Source organism: Pipistrellus hanaki (assembly GCF_964339955.1).
Source record: "Pipistrellus hanaki genome assembly, chromosome: 16".
Lineage (NCBI taxonomy): Eukaryota > Metazoa > Chordata > Mammalia > Chiroptera > Vespertilionidae > Pipistrellus > Pipistrellus hanaki.
The window spans coordinates 2920469-2946211 of record NC_140518.1 but is presented as its reverse complement, the minus strand read 5'-3'; the positions used below and the strand labels follow the sequence as shown (position 1 = coordinate 2946211).

The window sequence follows — 25743 nt, the reverse complement described above, 5'->3', positions numbered from 1 at the left end:
CCCTGCTGGGGATGCTCTGGCAACCAGGGTACATGCCCTTTACCAGAATCAAACCTGGGATCCTTCAGTCCGCAGGCCAATGCTCTTATCCCCTGAGTCAAACCAGTTAGGGCTCTCTTTTTTTTCCTTTTCTTTTTTTAAAATCAAGAATTTATTGCCCTCGCTGGTTTGGCTGAGTGGATAGTGTGTCTCCTTGCAGACTGAAGGGTCCTGGGTTCACTTCCAGTCAAGGGCATGTACCTTGGTTGCAGGCTTGATCCCGGCCCTGATTGGAGCTCATGTGAAAGGCAACCAATTGATGTGTCTCTCTCACATCCATGTTTCTCTCTCTGTCTCTCTCCCTCACTTTCATTCTCTGTAAGAATCAATGGAAAAAATATCCTTGGATAAGAATTAACAAAACAAAACAAAAAATGTTTACTAAGGGAAAGTCTATGGCAGAATCTTGATGCTATTCAAACTCAGTCATTTATAGGGAATGATGCACTGTTTCTCATGTCAGCAGAGCATTTACTTCCCTTACAAATAAGCTATTCTGTGTGTGTGCATAGAAGGGTGGTGGAGAAGGGAAGAATGTATATTTCTAAGGGCAAGTTTATTTTGGGGTTTTCTATTGGGTTTGGTTTTTCATAGACTATTTTCTAGACTTCATTCCCTTAGATATCAACTTTATAATTTTTGCTGTATCTTTATATTTCTTATAATATTACTGAATATTTTTTTAAAAAATCATCTCTCCTTTATTACTCAAATAAAGCCTCTTACTAAATCATAATATTCATCAAGATCATGGGTGTGATGAGCTAGTTATTAAATATATTTTTATTGGTTTTAGAGAGGAAGGGAGCAGAGAGACAGAGACAAACATTGATGCAAGAAAGAAACATCGATTGGTTGCCTCCTTTACCTGCCCGGGTCGGGGACCAAACCTTCAATCTGGGCCCTGACTGAGAATCAAACTGGTGACCTTGCAGTTCCTGGGACGATACTCAACCAACTTAGCCTATCAAGGCAGCTATTTTTTTCTAATGTACATTAAGACCACAACCATTAAGAGAGATGTTAGTTTGCATTCTCTCACTGGCTTTGGGAAACCCTGCCAAGGGAATACTCAGTAAATGTTGACCATCTTGTGATTCAAGCCCAGCTTGGTTCCTTTGTTCTGAGAGTAAGTCCTGGGAATGTCTGTGTCTCCGTTTCTCCCCGAGGTCTCCATCCTGTCTGCAGTGGAGCTCATCTGGAACCTTTGTGAGATTCTCTTTATTGAAGTTGCCCCAGGTGAGCATGGCCTCTTTCTGTCAGCATCAGTGGTGATGGTGATGGTGAGGTGTGGGTCTTGTGTTCAACCCTTTCCTTTATATATACTTTTATTGATTGATTGATTGATTGATTTCAAAGAGGAAGGGAGAGGGACAGAGAGAGAATCATTGATTGCTTGCCTCCTGCACACCTCACACTAGGATCAAGCCTGCAACCCAGACATATGCCCTGAACAAGAATCAAACCATGACCTCCTGGTTCATAGGTTGAAGCTCAACCACTGAGCCACACCGGCTGGGCTTTTTAACCCTTTCTCGGATTCCGTGAAAGCTGTTGCTGTCAGACACAGGAAGTATTCCATAAAAGCCCATTTGCTAGTCCAGTCCTTTATTCAGGACTGCACGTATATACTCATTTAAAAGGGATACTCCTTTTCTACAAAGCTCTTCTGCCTTACACCCTCTGTACTATGGGATACTGGGATTTGCCGCGCGTGAATGTGTGATGAGAGTCTCTCCCTGCAGCCGGCCCGCTCCTCCTCCTCCTCCTTGACTGGGTCCGATTGCACGTGTGCGAGGTGGACAGTATGTTGGCAGATGTTCTGGGCAGTGAGAACCCAAGCAAACACGAGAGCTTCTGGGACTCGGTAAGGACCCTGTGCAGGCTGGGCCGCCCCTTCTCCCACCTCAGGTCCTGTTTCCCCAGGGCTGGCAGGCAGGCCTGAGGGTGCTCACTGAGCCTGCGCACACGTGGCCTGGCTCTTCCTGTCTGTGATTATGGAAACACCCCTAGATCTTTGCCCCCTTCTCCATGGGAAAGTTTAGAACTAAGTTATCATGTTAAAGAAGTAATACTTTGTAGACTTTCTAGTGAGAAGGGAAATTTGGTTTCTTCGGGCACCTAAGGGGGAGGAAGACACGAATGGGGTTGGGGGTCGGGCGTGGATGTAAATGAACTTGAGGGGTTGTGTTGAGGGGATAGAAATGTTCTAAAACGATTATGCTGGTGGACAACTCTGCAAACTTACTAAAACGAATTATACACTTAAGTAGGTGAGTATTTATAGTGTGTAAATTATAACTCAATAAAACTATTAAAAGCAAAAAGGATGAGATTCGCTCATCCTGTCAGAGAGGGAATAACTAACAGAGGAACTGTGGTCTGTGGGGCCACGCTGCCCGGTTAGCATTCCAGCTCTGCCTCTTACTAGCTGTGAGGTCATGAATGAGTTCCTTCACAGCCTTCAGTGTTTTCGTAACACCACCACCTATAGGGCTGTTATGATTAAATTAGTGAAAGGGCGTAATTATGTATGAATTAGTTGGTAGATACAGTAAAGAGCTTCTGTCTTATTCCTGGGTCAGCTGGGTAAGGGGGATGTTGGAGAGTCTAGCAAAGGTTCTTCTGGCTACTCCTGGGGACAGCTAGGCCAGAGCAGATACCAGAGTGGAGGCCATGGTGCTAAACCAAGCAAAGATGGGGTGACCTGGCCAAACGTAGGAGCTGAGCACTGGAGATGGTGAGATGAGAAGTGATTGCAGTTTAAAGACATAACTGATGGGATTGCTAATGGACTAAATGTGGGTATGTAAGAAGAGCAGAATGTGGGAAGATCAGGTTGGAGAGTTGGAGGTGACCGGGTGCTTGCTTTTTGAAACATGTTCCGATGCCTTTGAGAGCCAAGTGGAGACATTGACTGGGCAGTAGGAAATGGGAGTCTGGAAGTCAGAGAAGGAAGTCCAGGCTAGGGAGAAAATGGGAGACTTGTCAGCATATATATCCTTGGCTTTTTAATTTTTTTTCTAAATATATATTTTTATTTCAGAGAGGAAGGAGAAGGGAGAGAGAGAAACATCAATGATGAGAGAGAATCACTGATCGGCTGCCTCCCACAGGCCCCAAGCTGGGGATCAAGTCTGCATCCCAGGCACGTGCCCCTGGCCGGAATCGAACGTGCGACCCTTCAATCCGCAGGCTGACGCTCTATCCCCTGAGCCATCCCGGCCTGGCTCCTTGGATTTTTTTAAAGCATGATTTCTAATAAAATAAAAAGTTGACTTTTATATATGTGCTTGTATACATACCTATACTGTTGATTTGCATTATTCGAGATAGGTCTATAAAGGTGCCTGGAACACTGAACTGGCGATTACTGGACCTCTGCTTCTAGGGGAAGTGCAGAATCTCTGGTCATAGCCATTCTGTCAGCTGGTTACTATATAGTCCTCTTATATGTTTCTGTCTAAAGGCACCTTATTTAAACTGTGTTGTTGGTTCATTGACATTGAACTCAGCCAGCAGCCCTATACAGCACTTCGTGCCCGGACGAAGCTTCTCTAACACGTTTGGGGTTTCCATAGAGCAGGCACATCACGCCCATTGCACTTAGGGACCCTGCGTAGCACTTAAGCTCTATGCTTGGGGGCCTAACAAAGAGCATAAAAAATGCAAACAATCTTGGCACTAAATAGTTGTGAGAAAGACACTTGTTTCGTGTGAGAGCCGATACAAGCAGGTAGAGCGCTACCTTGTTCGCTCAGCTGGAAATGTGTGCACGAGGTGACACAAAGTTATCACTGCTCTGCACGTATTCACAAGTGACAGTGACGGCACCTCGAGGGTTGATTTTGGGGTTCCAGATAAATTTTAGCAAGTTGGCGAATTTACAGACAGATAGGGACTCTGAATAAAGAGGATTGACTGCACTTACATCAAGTGTGTGTGTGTGTGTGTGTGTGTGTGTGTGTGTGTGTGTATGTGTGTGTGTGTGTGTGTGTATATATATATATATGTGTGTGTGTGTGTGTGTGTGTGTGTGTGTGTATTTGAACTGAAACCTTTATGAACCAATAACTTATTTGATACCTCTGATCTTTTTTGTTTCATTTATTGTTTAAACTGTAATGGGTTACACAGTCAATTTCAAAAGCATGGATCACCTGCAGCCGTGTCAAATTCGGTGCCTGCCCCCCATGGCAGGCATTGGTCCAGAAGGCTGCCATAGAAACACTGTGGCACATGGGCCCTGGTCCCATCTGCTGGGCCTCAGGGATAAATTTGGCTACAGACACCAAGCTCCTAGACCTGGAGGCTGGAGGGTGCAGGTGGGGGAAGCATGGTTCAGATGAAAGCCATAAGATTGGATGAGCTAGAGTACCTCTGGAGGGGAGAAACCATCACGCTTCCCCAAGGCTAGGATGCCAGATTGTGAACCAGGGAGGGCTTCTGGGCCTCCCATGATGCTCATGTTCTTGGGTGTCCCCAGGTGACCAGGTTGGTGCTGCAAGGCAGGCTGGACGAGGCCCGGCAGATGCTCTCCAAGGAAGCGGACGCCAGCCCCACCTCGGCAGGCATGTGCCAGATCCTGGGGGACCTGATGAGGACAATGCCCGTTCTCAGCGTACGTGGGAGCAGCCCTGCTCTGAGGGTCATGGGAGGTGGGTTCGTTCATTAAGCATAAGGGGTTCACGTGGTGATGGTGTCTCGCTGCCTCTCTCCCTCAGCCTGGTAACACGCAGACCTTGACGGAGCTGGAGCTCAAGTGGCAGCACTGGCACGAGGAATGTGAGCGGCACCTCCAGGACGGCACGTTCGTCTCCAGTCCTCACCTGGAGTCGCTCTGCAAGGTGCGGGAGCCAGTCCAGGTCGGGGTCCAAGATGTCTTCGCTTACGGCTGTGGTGTCCAGCCCAGTGCTGGCAGAAACTTGGTCCTCCTTGGCCAGGGCTCTCCATTCTCTGAGGAAGGAGTGGGCATTCAGGCTGAGCTCAGGAGAGTTAGAGAGCTCCCCTGGAGCTGAGGGGAAACTCTTTCTCCTCAGATCATGTTGGGAGACGAAGCTGCCTTGCTGGAGCAGAAGGACCTGCTGAGTAACTGGTACCATTTCCTAGTGACCCGGCTCTTGTACTCCCATCCCACCGTCAAGCCCATTGATCTGCATTTCTACGCCCAGGTGAGTCTGAGCTCCAGGGGGTGGGGACGAGGGGTCCTGAGGCTCTGCTCCCTGCTGGGTCATTTTCAGTGTGGGGCCTCTGCATTGAACCTCCCTGGAGAACTGCAGGGGCTTTCCTTTGGCGCTGCCAAAGGGCCCATCACCTTCTCCAGGGTTCCCTGCGCAGTAGCCCTGCCAGCCCCCTTGAGTCTCTGCTTCTGTTCGGGGATTGAATGGGTCACCACCTTCCCACAGTCCAGCCTTGACCTGTTTCTGGGACCTAAGAGCCGCCCAGAGCCCCTGGACAACATCCTGATGGCGGCCTTCGAGTTTGACATCCACCAAGTGATCAAGGAGTGCAGGTAGGACCTGCTGTGCCACTGGCATTCAAACCGCCTTTAGGTGGGTTCAGTGGCATTAAGTACATTCACAATGTTGTGCACCTGAAATACCCTCCTTTTCTAGAATGTCCTGTTCCTTCTGGCTGGTGTCTTAACCTCCCAGCCACGAGTAGATGGATAATGGCTTCTCCCTGGACAAGCTGGGGGCCTTCTGAGGCTGAGGACCATGTTTATAACAGTTTCCATTTCAGGGATGTTCACTTAAAACAACAAGGCAGGAAATTAATACTTAAAATCCAGAAAAAGCCAGCCTATTACTCAGAACTTTTAGATATGCAGCCACCTTAAAGGACAACAATTCTCAATAGTCCCTCTCTAAGGAGCTAACAGCTCCCACACCCTGGGGCTCCTGGCTGGGTCTGTTCAGAGCAGGTGTTCTTTTTAAAATATATATATATATATATATATATTTTTATTGATTTCAGAGAGGAAGGAAGAGGGAGAGATAGAAACATCAATGATGAGAGTCATTGATTGGCTGCCTCCTGCATGATCCCACTGGGGATTGAGCCCACAACATGGGCATGTGTCCTTGACTGGAATCAAACCTGGGACCATTCAGTGCACAGGCCGATGCTCTATCCACTGCGCCAAACTGGGTAGGGCTAGAAGTGTTCATTTTTTAACAGTGGTCCCAGATGATTCTAGATTTTGATTAAAAGTCTAGTTTGGAGAATGACTTATTTTCTTTTTTAAAAATGTTTTTATTGATTTCAGAGAGGGAAATAGAAACATTAATGAGTGAGAATAAAATAATTGATTGGCTGCCTCCTCCACGCCTCCTACTGGGGATCGAGCTTGCAACCCAGGCATGTGCCCTTGACAAGAATTGAACCCGGGACCCTTCAGTTCACAGGCTGACGCTCTATCCACTGAGCCAAATCAGCCAGGGCTGCAAATGACTTTTAACCTTCATTGTTAAATTACATACACAATAAAATTACAAATCATGTAATTGAACAAAAAATAACTTTATACAAAGTATTACATAATAGGTACCTAAACACAAGATGGTTTTTAAAATGAAGCCACATGTATATAGTTGTATTCACAAAGTACACTAACCAACAGCTTTCCAGTGCAAAACATTAGCACATCCAAATGCAAATCAAGATACTCTTTTGAATTCCATGTCTCATTGAGCATTAGAAACTTCCAAATTTTAGTCCTTTTTTTGTACATTGGTCTCAGTCCTCATTTTCTGCAGCTAATTGGATCCCTGGATTGTATCTCATTGTGTGACATTTCGGTGGTTCCTTGTCCCCACATAACGAAGAGAAACTTTTCATTCTGTGCTCTCATTACTGTCCCTCCCATCCTTTTTTTTTCAAATAAGTTTTTATTGATTTCAGAGAAGAAGGGAGAGGGAGATAGAAACATCAATGATGAGAGAATCGTTGATTGGCTGCCTCCTGCATACCCCTTACTGGGGATAGAGCCCACAGCCTGGACATATGCCCTGATTGGGAATCGAACCATGACCTCCTGATTCATAGGTTGACGATCAGCCACAGCCACAGTGGCAGGGCCCTCCCATCTTTTTTAAGCAAAGCACACGTGGGGTTCCTGCTCATGCCCCACGTGGGCCATGGCTTCTCACTGACTTTCCTTCTTGCCTTGGTGTCTGAACCTACAGCATCGCCTTCAGCAATTGGTGGTTTGTGGCCCATCTGACCGATTTGCTGGATCACTGCAAACTCCTCCAGTCCCACAACCTCTAGTAAGTGTGCATGGCACAGTCACCCTTTTCTCCCCGCCTCCCAGGCTCTAGAGGGGTGAGCTGAATGCCTAGAAGGGATGTTGGGCTGCGGAAGGGGCCCTGAATGGAGCAGACCAGGAGTCTTGGTCTCACCATTCGTTTTATTCCAGCTTTGGATCCAACATGAGAGAGTTCCTCCTGCTAGAATATGCCTCGGGGCTGTTCGCTCATCACAGGTAGGAAGGCCCCAAGGGATGAGCAGGGTGCTCTCAGCATGCGGGTGCATTGGAAGTGGGGCTATGTTCCCTGAAGGCCATGGCGGACTAGAGATGAGCCATCTTGGGGTCCAATCCCAGAGCTCCCCGGCAGCACCCAGACAAGTCCTCATGTCTGTCCTTGGGCCTTTGCAGCCTGTGGCAGCTGGGGGTGGATTACTTTGACTACTGCCCTGAGCTGGGCCGCGTTTCCCTGGAGCTGCACATTGAGCGCATCCCTCTGAGCACTGAGCAGAAAGCCCTCAAGGTGCTGCGGATTTGTGAGCAGCGGCAGATGACTGAGCAAGGTAAGTCCGCCTCCCCTCAGCATGGCCTCTGTGTTCAGACCAGGCCCGCCAGCCTGGAGAGAGGTCAGGAAGTGGATGCCAAAAAGAACCCAACACAGGAACATTGCTGGGGAGGGACAAAGCTAGGGATTCTTTGGGACCTAGAGACAATCAAGCACGTTGCCTTTTTATTTTATTTATTTTTTAAAAAAACAAACTTTTATTGATTTCCGAGAGGAAGGGAGAAACATCAATGGTGAGAATCAGGGATGGGCTGCCTCCTGCACACCCCCTACTGGAAATTGAGCCATGACCACCTGGTTTGTAGGCTGACACTCAACCAGTGAGGCACACCATCCAGACGAGCACGCTGCCTTTTTAAAAATGTTACCCACCACTCCTCTCCTTACTCTGAGGTCAGGGCTGGGTCAGTGTTGAGTTTGCCTGTCCCGAGGGAGTTGCTGTTGCCAGATAAGGCTGGGTCGGGAGGCAGGACCAGAGGTGGCTGGGAAGAACAGGGAGGAAATGATAAAGTTTGCCCCTTCTCTTCTCACTGTTGCGTGATAAAAGCCTAAGTTATCCTTCCCGGAGGCACTTGTGTGTTTAGACTGTGAAAGCATGTGGCATTCAGGACCCAAGGGAGGATGGGATTTTTGGCACCTGGGACGATAATGGAAGAGCCGATCTGGGGGAAGCAATAAGTAACTTATTGCCACCCCTGAAATCAAATCAGCTCACAAAGCCATCCTGTCAGGGCGGGTCATACTATTAACATCAGGAGGCAACTTAGAACCCCAGTTCTGCCGACCGAACTGGATTTGGGACGTGTGGGGGAGCCTGGAAGGCTGAGGAGGTGAGAAGGCTGCCCCTTTCCCAGCAGCCTTTAGGAATGATTCACAGAGTGAAGGACTCACCTCTTCCCTTCCTGCCCACAGTTCGCAGCATTTGTAAGATCCTAGCTATGAAAGCTGTCCGCAACAATCGCCTGGGCTCCGCCCTCTCTTGGAGCATTCGAGCCAAAGATGCCGCCTTTGCCACGCTGGTGTCAGACAGGTGGGTTCAGGCAGTGTCCACTTCCGGGAACTGTCTGGGGAATTGGGGGGCCGAGGAGTGCTTTTCTGATCTCGGGTCTGGCCTTGCAGGTTCCTCATGGATTACTGTGAGCGAGGCTGCTTTTCTGACCTAGATCTCATTGACAACTTGGGGCCGGCCATGATGCTCAGCGACCGACTGACATTCTTGGGTGAGTCTCTTGGGCTCTGTCCCTTGGACAGTTGGCACCAGTGGACACTTGTGAAGATTGGATGTTCTGTTCAAGATTTTTCCAGTGTTACCTTTCTGTTAAGCCCAAACCCCAGACCACACAGAACCCTGTGTGCCAGACTTTGTAAAGTACAATTTTTGGTAATATTTATTTTCTAGTAATTTCAAACTTAGAGAAAGGTTGTGAAAGCAGTGTGAGGAATAAGGAGCTCTCATGTACACTTCACCCAAATTCGCTAGTTTAAGTGCCTCTACTTTTCTTGGTGCTTCTTAACTTTGACATTTTGAAGAGTCAGTTCAGCTCTCTTGTAGAATGTCCTCAATTTGGGTTCATCTGATGTTTCCTCGTGGTCAGATTTAGATTTGTGTCTGGGGTGGGAATGCCGCCGAGGTGATGTGTTGTGCTGTGGCCCTTGTTGGAGTTCACTCTGGTCATTTGGTTAAAGTGGCATCCACCAGCTGTTTCTTCCAGGCAGCCCTGGTTTTCGCTTTGGTTTAATAATTTGGGGAGATACTTTGGAATTATTTAAATGTCTTGTTTGCTCCTCATTGAACTTTCCACCCACTTTGATTTTCTGCCTCTTTATAGTTGGCATCCCATTATATGGCAGGCTTTCCCTTCATCCCTGCTTTAGTCTTTTTTTTTTTTTTTTTTTTAAATATATTTTATTGATTTTGTACAGAGAGGAAGGGAGACAAGATAGTTAGAAACATCGATGAGAGAGAGTCATCGATCAGCTGCCCCTTGCACACCCCCCACTGGGGATATGCCCGCAACCAAGGTACATGCCCTTGACCGGAATCGAACCCGGGACCCTCCAGTCCCCAAGCCGAGGTTCTATCCATTGAGCCAAACCGGTCTCAGCCCCTGCTTTAGTCTTTTATTTACATCAAGCAATGGTCTTCTGGGTTATTTTGTTCAATCTGTCATAACCTGTAACTCTTGTTTAATGCTTACCTTCTCCCCGGATTGGCTGGTTTGAGTCTCTTCAAAGTGTGTGGTCTCGTTGGTTCCTGAATTGGATACAGCTTTGAAGAATTCCCTACTCTATGGAATGGCTGGGCTGGCATCTGCCTTCTCTTGTTTAGGGCCAGAGGTGACCTCGTGCTCTTTTTTCAATAGGAAAGTATCGTGAATTCCACCGATTATATGGGGACAAGCGTTTTGTTGACGCGGCTTCTCTCCTCCTGTCCCTGATGACTTCTCAGATTGCCCCCCGGTCTTTCTGGATGACACTCCTGACAGATGCCCTACCCCTTTTGGAACAGAAACAGGTACAGGTTGAGCCCAAATGCTTTTCTGCCACGTTTTGTAGTCCTTGACAGTGCAGATGCGGAAACACGTCATCCCCTGGATCGGTCTCCCCAGTAGCACCCACTCTGGAAGTGTAGTGTCCACCCAAGAAAAACTACTTAATTTAAGACGAGGCAGCTGCCTCCTGACCATGCCCATCGCAGGGCTGGGAGTGAGAATAGAGGTGTTTTCCTCCCAGGCTGCACGTACAAAACACCCCCTCAGGGCATGCGCAGAAGGCCATCTCCGAACTCGGGCCCAGGCCCAAATCAGCAGGCCTCAGCTAGCAGCAGCTTCTCTCCTAGGTGATTTTCTCAGCGGAGCAAACGTACGAGCTGCTGAGATGTCTGGAGGACTTGACCTCAGGACGACCAGTGCATGGAGAACCTGATGCCCAGCAACTGCAGGTCATTGTAGCTTCCTGGGTTGGTTTCACAACAGAGATGAAAAAAGGCTCCCTGTATCTCCGGCTCCCCCCACCTCCTTCCACAAACACTGGCCCCTTAACCTGTAACCATGACACACTAACTTCTTTTAGAAAAAATGGCGTGATTCTAGAGTTCTGATCTGTTCTTTCCTGTCAGTCAGTGGTAGTGGTCCTGTGCAGGCAACTCTTGCTGGAAGCTATTGCTGAATGCCAAGTGCCCTCTCTCTGCTTTGGGTAGAGCCATGGGAACTTTAAAGGGTCCCTTCCTGCTGTGCCTCATGCTGGCTCTCTTTGCTCTTAGGATGACGACATAGAGGCCACCAAGGTGGAAATGCTGAGACTTTCTTTGGCACGAAATCTGGCTCGGGCAATTATAAAAGAAGGCTCATTGGAAGGTTCCTGAGGCTGGCTGAGAGCTGTTCCAGCACGGTATCTGTGTGGCGATGTATATACATTTTTTTAAAGAATAAATGTTTTCTTTTGCAAATATAAGGCAAGTCCTTACAGAGTTCAGCCAGGGAGTTTTTATCGACGTCCCCTGTGAACCTAATGTAGTAAGAGTTAAGAAAATGCTTATTATGTTCTTTTTGACATGGAAGAGAAAAAGACACCCCCACAAGTTATGGTGAGTGCAGTGCCCTCCTGCCTACAATTGGAAACACGGACAGGAGCCTTCAGTGATTTACTTGTGCTTCTGAAATTCGGCCTCACCTGAGAAGCATCCGAAGCACTGATGTTAACTTTCTGGTTAATTCTTAAGAAAAGAAAAAGGTCCAGGAACCTGTACTTTTAAACAAAAACCTAGGTGGAGAAAGAAAAAAAAGAAATAAAACACACACCTAGGTGATGTCTACCTTTGGAATTCATCAGGGGGGCCCCTTCCCAGTGGGGTGAATGGTGTCTATTAGAATTCCCAGGAGGGTGAAAATGGTTTTATTTAACATGCAGTAAAATAAGGGCAAACTTGATATACAGTATAGCTGTTTGTCATGAAACAGTAACATTCATAAACAATTTTAACGTCCAAGTCTTATTGTAAAGGTACACTTCCATGTAGTGATCCCAGACTTTCCCAGGCTGCGCAGCCAGTCTCTGGAAAACTCTTGGATTTATTCTGTAAGCAGTGAAATCAATTCACTTTTGACCTATCTTAACGAAGCAGTGAAACCTGCTTGCCGAAGGCGGGAGGGAAGGGAAGATGACCTCTTGAAAGAGGAAGGAAGTCTGGCAAGGAACAGGGAGGAATCTGGGAACGAGGCTGTGCCACCTTCCCCTGGAGATGGCTCTGAGCCCGTCCAGCTGAATTCAGGCGAGCTGTGTCCTCTTTCCCCAGTGGTGGTCCTGCTTTCCTGTTGCCCTGGAAGGCCTACAGGCTGGCACAAGCTAGCTGGGGCCGAGCACTGTTGAAGCAATAAGGTCTGGTGACTCGATTCAAGCATGGCCCCCAATCTCACCATCTCCAGACCCAACATCTCGCTGACAGTACCCTCAGCAGCTGGGACAGTCAGTTTCTGGGCATCAGGTAAGTCTAGTGCAATTGCCTGACCCTGAGGCCTCCTGTCTAACTTGTGTTCTGACAGGCTCTTGGGGGGTAGGGGGAGGCCAAGGCAAGAAGATGTACAGGGGGGCAGGAATTGTCCTCCCTTCAGAGGCTCGAAGGGCAAGACAGCAGTTTATTTCATGCCAAGCAAGAGGTAGTGAATAGGCTGCCTGTTCCCATGGTGGGAGGCAGACTTTTCGCAGAAAGCTCCGAGTACCTGTTTCGGAGAAGGGGAATCAATGGTTCTCTTCTGTTTTGCTCCTATCCTTAGTTTAGCTGCTTTGGGGCCAAGTTCTGTTTCTGATAGGCCGAGCTCCATGCCCTGCTGAGCTGTCCAAAGGACACAGCTTGCCATCATCAGAGACAGGCATACACTATCCAGTGGCCGTGGTACTGACTGGAAGGCAGCACCCACTCCTTTCTTGGGCCCGGGCCCATTTGGGACCACCTTCCTGGAGGTAGGAGACTGCCAGCAAGGGGAGCACAGAGTAGCATGGTGGGGGTGGGGGAGTGAGGACCTGGTCCTTGAGGAAGGACCCCAAGTCTTTAGAGACTCCTCCCTTGCGGCAGGTAGCGAGTGCCAACATGAGGGAAAACCTACTCCGGCTTTAAGTCTGTTCCCAGGGAGACTGTGCAGAGTCCGGGCCACATCCCGCCCAATAGTACATGGCCACTTTGAGTCACACAGGTAGATACAAACAAGTCCTCTTACGGGGCCAAAGGAGGAGAGACCATCACGGCAGTTCAGCTCCTGGCAGCAAGGCCCAGGGCCTGTTCCATACCAAAGCTCACGCGCTGTGGTCAGGACGTGGAGAATGACGACCCGGAGAGCCCTCCTGTCTCGGGCAGCCTACTGGGGCTTCAGAGTGGAGATGACCGCATCCTTCAGGGTCATAGGTTCCCCCACTGCTCCACAGGAGGGAACTGGTCCACCTCACCCACCTCTGTGCTCAGCTGCTCCCCAAGGGCGAAGGTCAGTCTATACCGAAGCCTCGCCTTCTCCTGTGACAGACGGGCAGTATGTGAGACGGTTAACCTCGAGGATTTTGTGCTGACAAGACAGGTCCTGATCCCACCACCCTATCCTAACTCAGCCACTGACCCAGGGTGGGAAAGGGACAAGGTCAAGGCTACAGTGCCACGGCACTTCTGGTTGGGAGGGCTTAAGGAGGTGCTCACAAGATCCTCATATGGAGCTTCTAGCTCACCTTCAGTGGATTAGCCAGCAGCATGACCTGGGTGATGGCTGCAGGGGGCTGGATGGGGCTAAATGGAGCGAGTTCCGTCCCAGAGGGTGGCTGCAGCTTCACTTTCATTGACTAGAGAGAGAAAGCTCCTTGTGAAGAGACGGGCAGGTGGAACCCAGTGTGGTCACATCAGACACACACTGCCGCCTGCTGGCCACAAGATAAAGGTAATTTCTGCCTCTTGAGGCCCTAGGAAGTACCTTGGGCACTGCGGCCTGCAGCACGATGCTTTTTATAGGCAAAGGAGCTGTATTCAGCATGGACACAACCACCACCAACACATCGGGCCGCCCTGGCGGACATTCCTTGGCGAAGTGGAAGAGGATGCGGAAGCCGTTTTTATCATAGGCTGTCACAGGAAGGGCACTGCCTGTAAGAAGGTGGCATGTGGGTGGAAGGAGCGAGGTCAACAATCCCCAACAGAACCGGGGGAGCCGCTACAGCCAAGTGGGGAGAGCAGTGCTCCGTGAAGGAGTCTGGGAAAGGACTGCTGTCAGAACTTCACAAGGCTGCGCAGTAGCAAAGACAATAAGGAAGCAGGTCACCAGCAAGGAGAGCCTGTACCAACCCAGCCCTCCCCAGTGCTGTGATTGGGCCCCACTTCTCCCACTCCAAGCTCCTCCACCTACTGGGCTTGATAGATTCCAGAGGGACATGGACACTGGCCAGGGAGAGCTCAGGCCCCTTCACGGGGCTCTCCTGGGATGGGAAGACAGGTGGCTGGAAGAGAGGGCTGCCAGGCCCCGTGGAGAACGGCAGGAGAGGCCTAGCTGAAGTGCTGCTGGGGATCAGAGGGGAGGCGGTGGCCCCAGGGAAGATGGAGGAGATGGGTTTCACCAGGCCTGAGGTCCTGCGAGGCAGGAAGGAGAAGGCAAGTCAGAGACGAAGCAGAGCTGTTGAGCCAACCCTCACAAAGCACTTACCGCCCTTGCTCCCCCCACCCTTCCTGCCCCAGGCCAGAGCTAGCTCCTGCCTACCCTCTAGCTTTCAGATTCCAGTCTCAGGTCAGACCAAAACAATATCCTCAACCCCATTGGTTCTAAGCCCAACCTTCCCTCCCTCAACCCCTGTCTCCCACTCATTACGCTTTGGCTTCTTCTAAAAGCTGATCGAGGGCATCCAACTGGTGCAGGGAGCTGTCACTCAAAGCTGAGCCATGGTACCCAGGGACTGTGGGCTCAGCTTTTGGGGTCGAAGCTGGGGCCAGTCCAGTGGGGAACAAAAAGCCTGTTTTTGGAGCAGAAACACTGGCTGGGACCACAGGAGCTGGGAAGGGGGGTGGCAGTGGAGGCTGGGAGTTGCCTGCAGGGGCTGCTGAGGGCTGGAGGACAGGCCCGTCTGAGGGGCTACAAGCAGCAGTCCCAGGTTTGGGGCTGAAGAAGTCCAGGTCCGACTGTTCATTCTATGGGGAATGGAAAGGACAAGTGAGCAAGGGGTGTAGAGGGTTTTGGCTCTCCGCTGCTGGCTCCTTGGCAATCCCACTGACGTAGCAGCCCTCCAAGGACAGGGCCCCAGGGGCTAAGAACTAGTTGGGAAAAGACACTGACAAGTCAGGGTTGCCCAGTGCTTCAGTCACTGGGGCACCTACCTGGAACAGGGGCCACTGGCCGTTTCCAGCGGACTCTTTGGGAGGAGCCCTAGGGGCTGGGTCAGCAAGGCCTGAGAACAGAGATGGCTGTGAGGAGCAGAGGCCTTGCACAAGGGCAGCCCCAGCTCTACCTCCCCCAAGGAGGGGGGTCACACAGTTTGGGGGATGTTCCAGGGAAGGTGGGAGCAGAGCAAGACACTGGGTCTACTGTTTCCACCCAGCCTCTAGCCAGCCTGAGGGCCACTAAACCTGACTTTCTCTCCTTAAACTGAGGCCTCCCTCTCCTTACTAAGCACACAGGGCGCCACATAGCCCCCCCTTCCAATGCCATGCCCTTTCTCTCCTAGTTCTGGTAGATTCTAGCAGCTAGAAGCAGCCCTTCCCAGCCTTCCTCCAGGACACACCCAAGCAGATCAGCTCTTCATCCAGCAAGGAGAGGGCATTGCTTGTGTTGCTGGGCCCTGGGGGGGCCTCGGCCTGGCTGGACGAGCGGCTGCGCCCAGGTCCTGAGGCCGGGGGCGGTGGAGGGAGGATAGGGATGCCGGAGGAGGGTGGCGTGGGGGCCAAAACGGGGGCTGAGCTGCCTGGTGCATCCAACTCTGCAAGGTCGATGAGAGTGCCTTGGTTCCTGGAGTGGTGGTGTCCTGGAGGAGTGAATGGAAGGGGACAGGGATAATTAGGGGCACCGGAATAGTTATGCCGCCTCTGGCCTAACCCACGGGCATTCATGCCAAGTAGAAAGGTGAGGGCAGGTGGAGAAATGCCTGTTCGATCCGTGCCCTCTCGGAAGTTGGAGAACCATTTAGAATGCCCTTGAGGCTGTGGGCTGACACACTGGTCAGCCTGCACCTGTGGCTGGTGGGGATGGCGGCTGGTCTGCAGGGTTCCAGGACGAGGAACTGAAACATTGTACCTTCCGAGTCCAACAGGGATGAAGTGGCCACCTCACCATTGATGGCCTGCCCTTCAATGATTGCTTTATAGGAGCTGATGACTCGGGAGAGGTTGTCACTGGCCTGCAGGATGTCTCCTAGAGTAGAAAAGACATCATCCCTGACCCTCCACACACACATTCAATTCCTGGGTCATCCTTGTCACTAGTCTTCACTCACCCAAACTACTGTCATTGTCTTCTGTCTCGCTGGCTAGTTTAAATAACGTCCGCCTCTTACTCTCACACCGATCAAACAGCTCCTGAAAGAGACCCAGACAGGGAAACCGGAGATCATCTCCGTTAGCACTCATGCCCCAAACCACAGGCTCTCTTGGCTTTGTGGTCAGTTCTGGTAGAGCTGGCTCAGCACAGTCCTCTGCTGCCAGCCTGCACCACACTGTCCCCCAAATGCCTGCTTAGGCAGAGAAGTCACCAGGACGGACAAGGGCAAGTGCATCCCTGCCGGCATGTGCTCAGAAACAGGTGCCACCTTCGGGCACACGGGGGGGGGGGGGGGGGGGGGAGCCTCTGGGAGGCAAGGCTGAGAACAGCTCTCAGAGTCAGTTGCGTGCACATGCAGCTCCTCTGCCCGGGGCAAGTTAGGCATGGCTCCTGCAGATTGGCGGTGCCAATCCCCTCTCTTTGGCTGCCATGTCGCTTCCTAAGTTAGGGACCATCAGATGTGTAGCAGCATCTTCAGCAGAGCAGGCACCTGGCGAAGCCTGCTCCCTGCCCAGAGCCCAGCTTGCTCATGTTGGGGGGCTACCTTCATGAGCTCTTTATCTGCCTCGGACGAATCCTCCTTGCTGTAATGAAGCAGCATCTCACCGAGCAGCTTCACGTTGTTGTTCACCTCCTCTAAGGTGTGCAGGCGCTTGGTCACCTTCTGGACCCGTGCCTCATCCTGCAGAGGATCAAGGAGAAAGCTCAACTAGACTCATCCCACTGCCCCCCGGTCCCGCGGGGCCTGGGTCACCCCGGGGAACACTAGAGCGAGGCCACTCCTGGAGGCTCCCCACGCACGGTGCTTAGGAACCATGGGCCTCAGACCGTTAGCAGGTTTTCTGTTAAAGTGACAGTCCTGTCCCCGTCCACGGCCTCCAGGGGTGGGCTGGTGGCAGGGGCGAAGAGCGAGCTTGATGCCAAGGGAAAGGACTTCTGCTCCGTGTCATGGGCTCCTCCACCCCACACCCAGGCCCAGGGCCCACTCACTTCCTTCACCATGGACTTGATCAGCTTGTTGGCCTCCTGCAGGTCATCTGGGTTTTTGCTTTTCAACAATTTGGCTAAAAGCTGGGCGAGAAGAGTATCAAAGGTGAAGGCGAAGGTAGCACTCCAGCTGGGGAACGGGAGCTCCCGCAGCACGAGCGAGGCCACCCCTCCCTGAGGACTGCAGGCTGGATGCACTTTACCTTGGACTTCTCCTCGTCATCAAACACAGGGTTTTTGGGACGAGGCGGTGGAGAAGGGATCAGAGTCCTGTCCACAGGGATCAGGGGGTCAGACTGCACTATGCCTGAAAGGTGACACAGGTAGAGGGTTTGCTCACAGCCAGGGGACACATCCCTGTGATCAGGACCTGTAGGGGCAGGGACAAGCAGGCTCCACACACCTCCCATCAACCTCCAGCCAAGCCTGTCCCATTGTCTTCAGGAGGGAGGAAGGGGTGTAGCATGGGGGCAGCAGACACCCCTCATTCTTCCTGGCCTCGGCCAGCTGAGGCCGGTAGGCACATACCCTGTCTCTTCAGCATGTGGTAAGCATCTTTGATCTTTGATTCTTCCGGCAGGGCCAAAGTCCAGCTATAAAGCAGCTCAATAACCTTGGTCTTCACTTTCTCAGACACCCTGTCCCCCAGGTACTAAGAGGCAAAAGGAAATCGGTAATTGGAGTCTGGAGGCAGAAACAGTGGGAAGGCGCTCTCACAGCAATGAAATGGTCACTAAAGTTAAGAGCCCTCAGACCTATGGGAAGCCAGCAGGGATCAGGTGTGAGGCAGCAGGGTGGGGAGGAGAGGACACTGCTTGGGGCCGAGCTGTATCCGCCTGGGGTTAGGCAGGGGCTGGGATCGCGGCCCTGAGTTCCCATGCACAATCTGCCAGGAACAACTACGCTTTACCTCAAAGGAGCCAGTGTCTGTAGCACAAGAATTGATCCCTCTGCTGTAAGTTGGTGCCCAGAGCATAAGCAACACGAGTGAGCAAAAGAACCTGAGTAGCTCAGTAAGGGAGGCTAGCTCCTTGTGTCCATGAGGCCGGCCACACACAACTGGCTTCTGTGCTAGAAGCCAAAGGCCTGTGCCGTCCAGGCCCTCCCCAGATACACAGCGGCTGCCATGCTGCTTGTCGTATTTAGGCTGGGAGCCTGCCAGAGAGGCCTGCCTGTCCCTGTGACCTGTGGTGTCACCCGCTCTCCACAGGGCCCCGCGCTCCAAGGACGGGAGGCGAAGAAATTCGGATCCCTGAGATGCTGGCTGTGCAGTAACAGCGAGTAGGTGGAGGAGGGGGAGACACACTAAGGAAGTTCCTAGAAATGAGGAAACTGCACTGACTGACCTTTGGAGAGACGACTTTGATCAACTCATTCAAGAACCGGAACTTGCCCACTTCGTTGTGAAATCTCCGCCCACAGTTCTTCATACAGGCCTCCAGCACCTGCAGCCACACAGGAGAGCTCGTGGGGGCGCCGCAAGATGCTGCCATTTCACAGGAGGAAAGGCCCCGAGAATGACTCTCATTCTGGGTCCAGGGTTCTTTCCGCAAGCTGATCGACAACGTGGGGAGGTGGGAGGTAAAAGTTTTAATTGTTTCCTAGTTTTTATTTTTTTTTTATTTATTTTTATTTATTTACTTATTTATTTTTGTTTCCTAGTTTTTAGATGACATGCTATGTTCCCTCCCCCTGCTTCCATTTATTTTCCTCTGGGACCATAGAACTACCATCAGCTTTCCTCTGCCTGCAGCTTCGCCAAGGAGCACACCAGCCCAGGGTCCCGTCCTTGCTTCCGTCTCTGTAGAGCAGGGCTTTTCAGCTGTGCAATCACTGACAGTTTGCGCTGGTCATTTCTCACGAAAGCCTGTCCCATGTGTTGCAGGGTGTTTATATACCCACCTGATGCCAGTAGCACCTGTGACATGAAGCAACCAAAAGTGTCTCCGTCTATCATCAAATGTCCAAAACCACCGAGAACCTGTCTGAAGGCCGCCGCTCCACTTTAATCGCAACAAAGGCGCGCACGCGGGCTTCCTCTCTCCCCGTCCTAGCACCCCCGTGGTCATACAGAACCCTGGGGTGACTCCTCTGGCCTCGGTGAGAGGATCTGTGCTTGAATCTTGTTTGCCTGAATAACCTCTAGATCTGCCTCTTGGTGTGACGCCTTCCCTTGGTGTGATGCATTACTTTTTGCTCCGGAATGACTTCTACTCACTTCCATTTTCTTCAGTTGGCCAGCTCTGAACCGGCAGGACAGCTCCGTCAACATCTCTTCCAAAAGCCTCCTCTGAGCCCCCCGCGCCCCCTTCCCGGCTCAGGGTCTGCCTCTGGCTTCCTCCCTCAGCCTCTGCTTCGCCCACTAGACCTCCGGGCCAGGCAGTCAGCTTTGAAGCCCCAGTGCCTGGCATAAGGGCGCACACGTTTTTATTTTTATTTTATTTATTATTTTTTATTTTTTTTAATATATTTTATTGATTTTTTTTGCCCCCCTCCCTCCCTCCAAAACATCCCCTCCCTCCCCAGAGTTTTGTGTCCATTGGTTGTACTTATATGCATGTATATAAGTCCTTCGGTTGATCTATTATCTCCCCCAGATCTTCCTCCCCTCCACACTGTAATTTGACAGTCTGCTTGTTGATATACTGTCTCTATATCTATCTTTTGGTTCAGCAGTTTATAATGTTCTTTATTATCCACAAATGAGTGAGGTCATGTGGTGTTTCTCTTTCATTGACTGGCTTATTTCACTCAGCATGATGTTCTCCAATTCCATCCAGGTTGCTGCAAATGATGAGAATTCCTTCTTTTTTATGGCAGCATAGTATTCCATTGTGTAGCTGTACCATAGTTTTTTGATCCAATCATCTGCTGACAGGCACCTAGGCTGTTTCCAAATTCTGGCTATTGTAGATTGTACTGCTATGAACATAGGGGTGCATATATCCTTTCTGATTGGTGTTTCTGGTTTCTTGGGATATATTCCTAGAAGTGGGATTACTGGGTCAAATGGGAGTTCCATTTTCAGTTTTTTGAGGAAACTCCACACTGTTCTCCACAGTGGCTGCACCAGTCTGCAACCCCACTAGCAGGGCGCACACGTTTTAAAACATCTGACCAACATTCTAGAACAGCCTGGGCTCAGGAAGACCCGCCCTCAGCAGGAAAAACCTACCGTCAGGGCCTGCACCGCCTCCCATTCCTGTGGGGACTGGATCTTATGGGCCAGCAGTCGGACAGCGATCTGTGGCCTAGGAGACAAGCAGACCGCATTTTCAATCGCTGACCCTGAGCCCCTCTGGCTAGACCGCCTCGGCCTCAGCTTTGTGCCTTCCCAGTGACTGACACCTGTCCCCTTATAGCTCAGACTCACCCTTCCAGCTCCTTGTTGATCTGATCACAGAAGCCGATTATGTATTCCCAGTCCTCCTGGCGGTTGGAAGGATTGGTGGCCTTATCTTGGGACAGACCAAGAAGAGGACAACAGTTACAAAGAGCGAGGAGGACAGAGCAGAAGGTTTTCCCCGTAATTGGCAGGCCTGGGTGTGAAGATATGTTTTCCCCAAACTTCTTGTCTAACAGAAGCCTCGACAGCTCAGTCTCATGGTGCCACTTGCTGTCCATATTGGGAAAATCACCAAGGAAACAGTTCTCAGCTCATGGAGCTTAGAGTAGACCATGTTCGGCAAAACGAACACAAATAGACCTGGCCCATGTTGCTAAGTGGTTAGAGTGCCGACCCGCGCACCAAGGAGTCAGGGGTTTTATCACCAGTTGGAGCACATACTGGAGGCAACTAACTGATCCATGTTTCTCTCTCCCTCCCTCTCTAGAATCAATAAAGGAAGCATATCCTTGGGGGAGGATTTAAAAACAACACAAATGCCGAAACCGGTTTGGCACAGTGGATAGAGCGTCGGCTTGGGGACTGAAGGGTCCCGGATTCCGGTCAAGGGCATATACCTTGGTTGCGGGCACATCCCCAGTAGGGGGTTCTGCAGAAGGCAGCTGATCGATGTTTCTCTCTCATCAATGTTTCTCACTATCCCTCTCCCTTCCTCTCTGTAAAAAAATCAATAAAATATATTTTAAAAAAACACACTAGCTCCATGGTCAAATCCTAACAGAGACTCCTGCCTCCCAGCTCCTCCCTGGATTCTGAGCCACAGAGGTCAGCAGCCATGACCAGAACTGAGCTGAGGTGCAGTGTCTGCTTTGGCTGCAAGAAGATTAGGGTGATTTAGGCTCAGATTTGGAGGAAAGGAGAGATGTGTGTCCTCAGTCTTGAAGAGAGAATTAGCAGGCCCTCAAAATGTCCCGCTTGAAGGAAAGAGGTACTGATTCTATCAAGAGTGGCTGTAACTGCCATAGTGACCCTCTGTCACCATCCAGAGAAGCCCTGAGTCTCTCCCAGTTATCTGAAACCTTCTCAGGTGTTAGCGTGGCTGTGTTACTAATCCCGAACACCTGAGATGCTTACAGCTCTCACATGACAGCTAGAGGCGGTGGAAATACAAAATTAAGAGGGTCATACCCAACCCATCTTTATTATGTTGGGAACAGTCACATGTTTGTATAAGAAAAAGCAGCCTAGCTGAAACCGGTTTGGCTCAGTGGATAGAGCGTCGGCCTGGAGGACTCAAAGGTCCCAGGTTCGATTCCGGTCAAGGGCATGTACCTTGGTTTCGGGCACATCCGCAGTGGGGGGTGTGCGGGAGGCAGCTGATCGATGTTTCTAACTCTCTATCCCTCTCCCTTCCTCTCTGTAAAAAAAAAAAAAAAAAAAAAGCAGCCTACTCACTTCCACTGTTTACAACTGGAAAAGCATCTTCCAAGATAGATGTGGTCACCCCCTCTTCACCACACACACACACTCACACCCACGCAACAGGCATTCACCAAAAGTGTATTTTTCCCAGACACGCTAGAATTCCGACAGCATTCCCACTTCCAGGAATTCGGCCTGCTTGCTTTTCACTGTGCTCACCTTCTCTAGAACCCCATTTCCTTTCATCTCGGCAGAACTTTCTACTGCAAACCTGCAGGGAGCGCTGTGCCTACACACGGGCACAGAAAGCCCTGGTTTCAGCAGCCCCACTTCGGACCACCTCCCGGGCTCTCCAGCCAGCTCCGAGAGCAATCCTCGGCCAGCTCCAGGCCGGAAGAATCCACTGGGGACCACTCTGGGTGGATGGATGGCTCCATGGCCCGCTGCCTCCCCAGGCAGGTGCACACGACCTTCCACCCGCTCACCACTCACCATCGCCTGCACACAGGCGACATCAGGCTTCCCTCGCGGACCCTGCCGTCTAGAATCGCCCCTTCGGGATCTACTCTGACTCAAGGCTTCCATTTCAGATCTTTACTGAAAGCCTCTCTCCTGTGTCTGTGCCTCCAGTTCCCTCCTCTCATTTTCAGCTTAATTCCATCACCAGCCTTGACCGTCGTGGGACCTCATAAGACAAGAAGGGATGGAAACAGCAGCATTGGCTACTCCATCCCAGCCTAGCTCAGACGCTCCAGAGACAGTTCTATGCAGCAAAAAAAATCAAAAATAGGCAGCGGCGAGAACAAGGGGTGAAAGAGAGTGGAGTGCCAACCTTTATTGCTGGGGGCCAATCACCGGTGTTTGCTAGGCACCCACAGAAAATCAAGCACACAGCATGCCAGGCTCTGGGGGGAATTCAGGAAAAGCACAAGACTGGGCTCCTACCCTGGATGCAGCAGGGGCTTCTGCAATAATTCTGGCAAACTACGGAGTGACAAGGCCCTAGAGCAAGCATGTCAAACTCAGAGGCTAACACGGGCCACATAAACATGGCCTGTGGCCCACGGGCCATGAGTTTGACATGCTTGCCCTAGCATAGGATGTGCTTGAGCCCAAGCACTGGTTTGTTCACTTGCTCTAGTTCATACCATTAACTCATTTGACTTATGACTCTTCATAAGATAAAAATATCGAAAGTCCAAAATGCACTTAATACTGCTGCAACACGCGAGACATAGCCAGAGCAAATGACAAGGTGGAGTGTAATTGTAAGCGCTTCTTTGGTACAGAAATGAGACTAAACACAAAGTCGTCACTTCTCCTTCGGACTTCCCTATTGCTATGACACAGCTCCCTGCGCCCCGACTTTCAGGCACCCAGGTCTGAACCCCCAGGGATTAACCTCTCTTACCCCGCCTCTCCCACTCCTCATCCATTTCTCAGTCCATAGTCCCTTCCTTCTCAACGTCTTTTTAAATTTCTCCCACAACTTCTTATCCCTGCCCCCACCCTTCCCCACCACCCTCACACCGGTTTCCAGAATGTCTGCTCCCATCCATCCTATAAAAAACCCAGTAGCAATTCTCCTGAAAACTGACTTCTCAAGGAAGAGTGAGCGAGGGGGTCTGACAGATGCAGACATGTAAACTCTCCCGGCTGGAATTGCAAAGGTGTAACTCCCCAGCTTCTGTTCCCATCCTCTCCCACAGAAACCCCCAAACACCAAACACCCCGACTGCGCGCCCCAAACCAGGGTTCATTCATTCGCTTGGTACAGTTCACACCTTTAAGACTTACCACGGTGTGACATCCAGAGAAACTCTTCCTAAGCTGAAAATACCGTTAAATCGAAAATGCATTTAACACACCCAACATTACTGCTTAGCCTAGAACACGATATCCAAAAAGCACTGGCAGCGCCGTTCAGGTGTTTACGCTTGTGCTCCAGCGGCCGGTGGGCGCTGCCGGAGAGAGTACCCTCCCGCAGAACGCTAGCCTGGGAAAGGGTCAGATTTCAAACTCTGAAGTACGATTTCTACTGAACGCTTAGCGCCAGTAACGTCGAAAAATTGTGCGGAACGGCCGGGATCGGTTTGGCTCAGTGGATAGAGCATCGGCCTGCGGACTGAAAGATCCCGGGTTCGATTCCGGTCAAGGGCATGTACCTTGGTTGTGGGCACATCCCCTGTGGGGGGTGTGCAAGAGGCAGCTGGTCGATGTTTCTCTCTCATCGACGTTTCTAACTCTCTGTCCCTCTCAATTCCTCTCTGTGTAAAATCAATAAAATATATTAAAAAAAAGAAAAGAAAAATTGTGTGGAACGATGGTTAAGTCGGGGACATCTGTAGTCCCTGCAGATACCATCCCATTCCCCTCTCATCTCCCTTCTCCCTCAAAAACAGGTCTGTACCTCTCCTATTTCAAAACATAACTCTACACCTAGTAAACTCACACTGCTCCAATGTCCTCACGGATATCTGGGAATCCACCAACTCCAGTGCTGCTGTGTTCTGATTGGGTGGCCCTGGCAGGGGTTTGACTAGTCAAGCGGCCCCTTTGTGGGCAGCTGTGCCAGTATCTGCTTCACCAGGAAACCTGACCAGTGAATGTCTGCGGAGCGCTGTAAGCCTCCTGGAGAACAGTCCCAGAAGCGCTGTGACCTGCCTGCAACGGCAGATTGAGCGGATGTGACCTCGGTTCACCCACCTGAAGGGGGTTTCTTATTAAGAAAGGCCGGGCAATTGGAGGCAACAGCCCTCAGCTCCAAGGCCCTGGAGAGCTCTCTGCAAAGCTCATGTCCTGGGCATCTCTCCGCGCCTGACCACCACGTCCAGTTTGCCCCCTCTTAGAAGCCTGCAGGAGCCTCCGCTAGCGCCCAGGAAAGTGACCCTCCGAACCCCTCGGCAGGGCGCTGCCAGCTCAAAGCTGCACCCGCGATCCTAGCAAAATGGGCCGCTGCACCCGGCGTCAGGCTGGGCGCCCCCTCCGCTCCGCGGTCCAGGTGCGCGCGGGGCCGGGGCGCAGAGCTCGGCTCCCGATCTCTGGAACACCCGCACCTCAGACATTCTGCCTGCGCCACGCGGTCACTTCCCGCACGCACGGTCCCGGTCCTGAAGCCGCGCGTGTGAGCTCGAAGCACCCGCCGCTCCCGGAGCGTCAGCCCAAACCGGGCGCTTCCCCTCGGCGGGGACTGCGCCGCCCGCAGCCCCATCACGCCCTCCCCGGCAGCGCTTGGCTGTCACCGTCCCGGAGCCCGGAGGCCGGGACAGCACCCGAGCTCACGCCCACGCGCGCGGGAGGGGAGGAGGCGGCGCAGCCCGCGGAGCGGATGCGGCGGGGCCGGCCGCCCAGCCGGGGAGGGGGCGTGATCGGGGACGCTCGCGGCGGCGGCGGCGGCGGGCCCAGGCGCAGACTGACAGGCGGCGCCGCCGCGGGGCCCGGGGCCCGGCCGCAGGGGTGCAAGGAGGGCCGGCGCGGTGGTGGCCCGAGGACATGCAAAAGTGGCCGCGGATACTCACTCAGCCAGGACTCCAGGCTCTCTCCTTCCGCCTCCGCCATATTGCAGCCGCCCGGGCCAGGCCCGCGGCCTCAAACCTCGCGACAACCTGCGAGAGCGGGGCCTGGGCGGGGCCTGCATGGGGGC

General features: G+C 51.7%; 2 protein-coding genes across 5 annotated transcripts in view; one reads left to right on the top strand and one right to left on the bottom strand.

The window, feature by feature from the left end:
* Nucleotides 1–12285, top strand: part of NUP85 (nucleoporin 85) — an 18732-nt gene extending 6447 nt beyond the window's left edge. Inside the window, exons 6-20 of one of the 3 annotated variants that reach the window (XM_084862668.1) lie at nt 1209–1278; nt 1785–1906; nt 4526–4660; nt 4764–4886; nt 5079–5210; nt 5445–5551; nt 7227–7310; nt 7460–7525; nt 7700–7851; nt 8766–8883; nt 8973–9073; nt 10217–10368; nt 10693–10794; nt 11116–11243; nt 12148–12285. In XM_084862668.1, coding sequence (XP_084718794.1) covers nt 1209–1278; nt 1785–1906; nt 4526–4660; nt 4764–4886; nt 5079–5210; nt 5445–5551; nt 7227–7310; nt 7460–7525; nt 7700–7851; nt 8766–8883; nt 8973–9073; nt 10217–10368; nt 10693–10794; nt 11116–11217 — 1566 coding nt within the window. In that variant the 3' untranslated portion in view covers nt 11218–11243; nt 12148–12285. Of the gene's footprint in view, nt 1–1208; nt 1279–1784; nt 1907–4525; nt 4661–4763; nt 4887–5078; nt 5211–5444; nt 5552–7226; nt 7311–7459; nt 7526–7699; nt 7852–8765; nt 8884–8972; nt 9074–10216; nt 10369–10692; nt 10795–11115; nt 11621–12147 lie in introns of those variants that run through there. The other 2 variants (XM_084862667.1, XM_084862666.1) reach the window with 2 other exon arrangements.
* Nucleotides 11731–25743, bottom strand: GGA3 (golgi associated, gamma adaptin ear containing, ARF binding protein 3). 2 transcript variants are annotated; one of them, XM_084862664.1, is made up of 17 exons: nt 25619–25743; nt 20706–20790; nt 20508–20583; nt 18679–18777; nt 17861–17984; nt 17536–17639; nt 17336–17416; nt 16890–17027; nt 16302–16383; nt 16103–16219; nt 15594–15833; nt 15190–15260; nt 14687–15003; nt 14231–14451; nt 13802–13971; nt 13563–13673; nt 11731–13356 (listed from the first exon to the last, which is right to left on the bottom strand). In XM_084862664.1, the coding sequence occupies exons 1-17, from the start codon at nt 25656–25658 to the stop codon at nt 13246–13248; spliced, it is 2187 nt and encodes a 728-aa protein (XP_084718790.1). In that variant the 5' UTR covers nt 25659–25743; the 3' UTR covers nt 11731–13245. The 2 variants fall into 2 exon arrangements, with proteins under 2 accessions (XP_084718790.1, XP_084718791.1); XM_084862665.1 differs by lacking the exon at nt 25619–25743 and adding an exon at nt 24553–24571.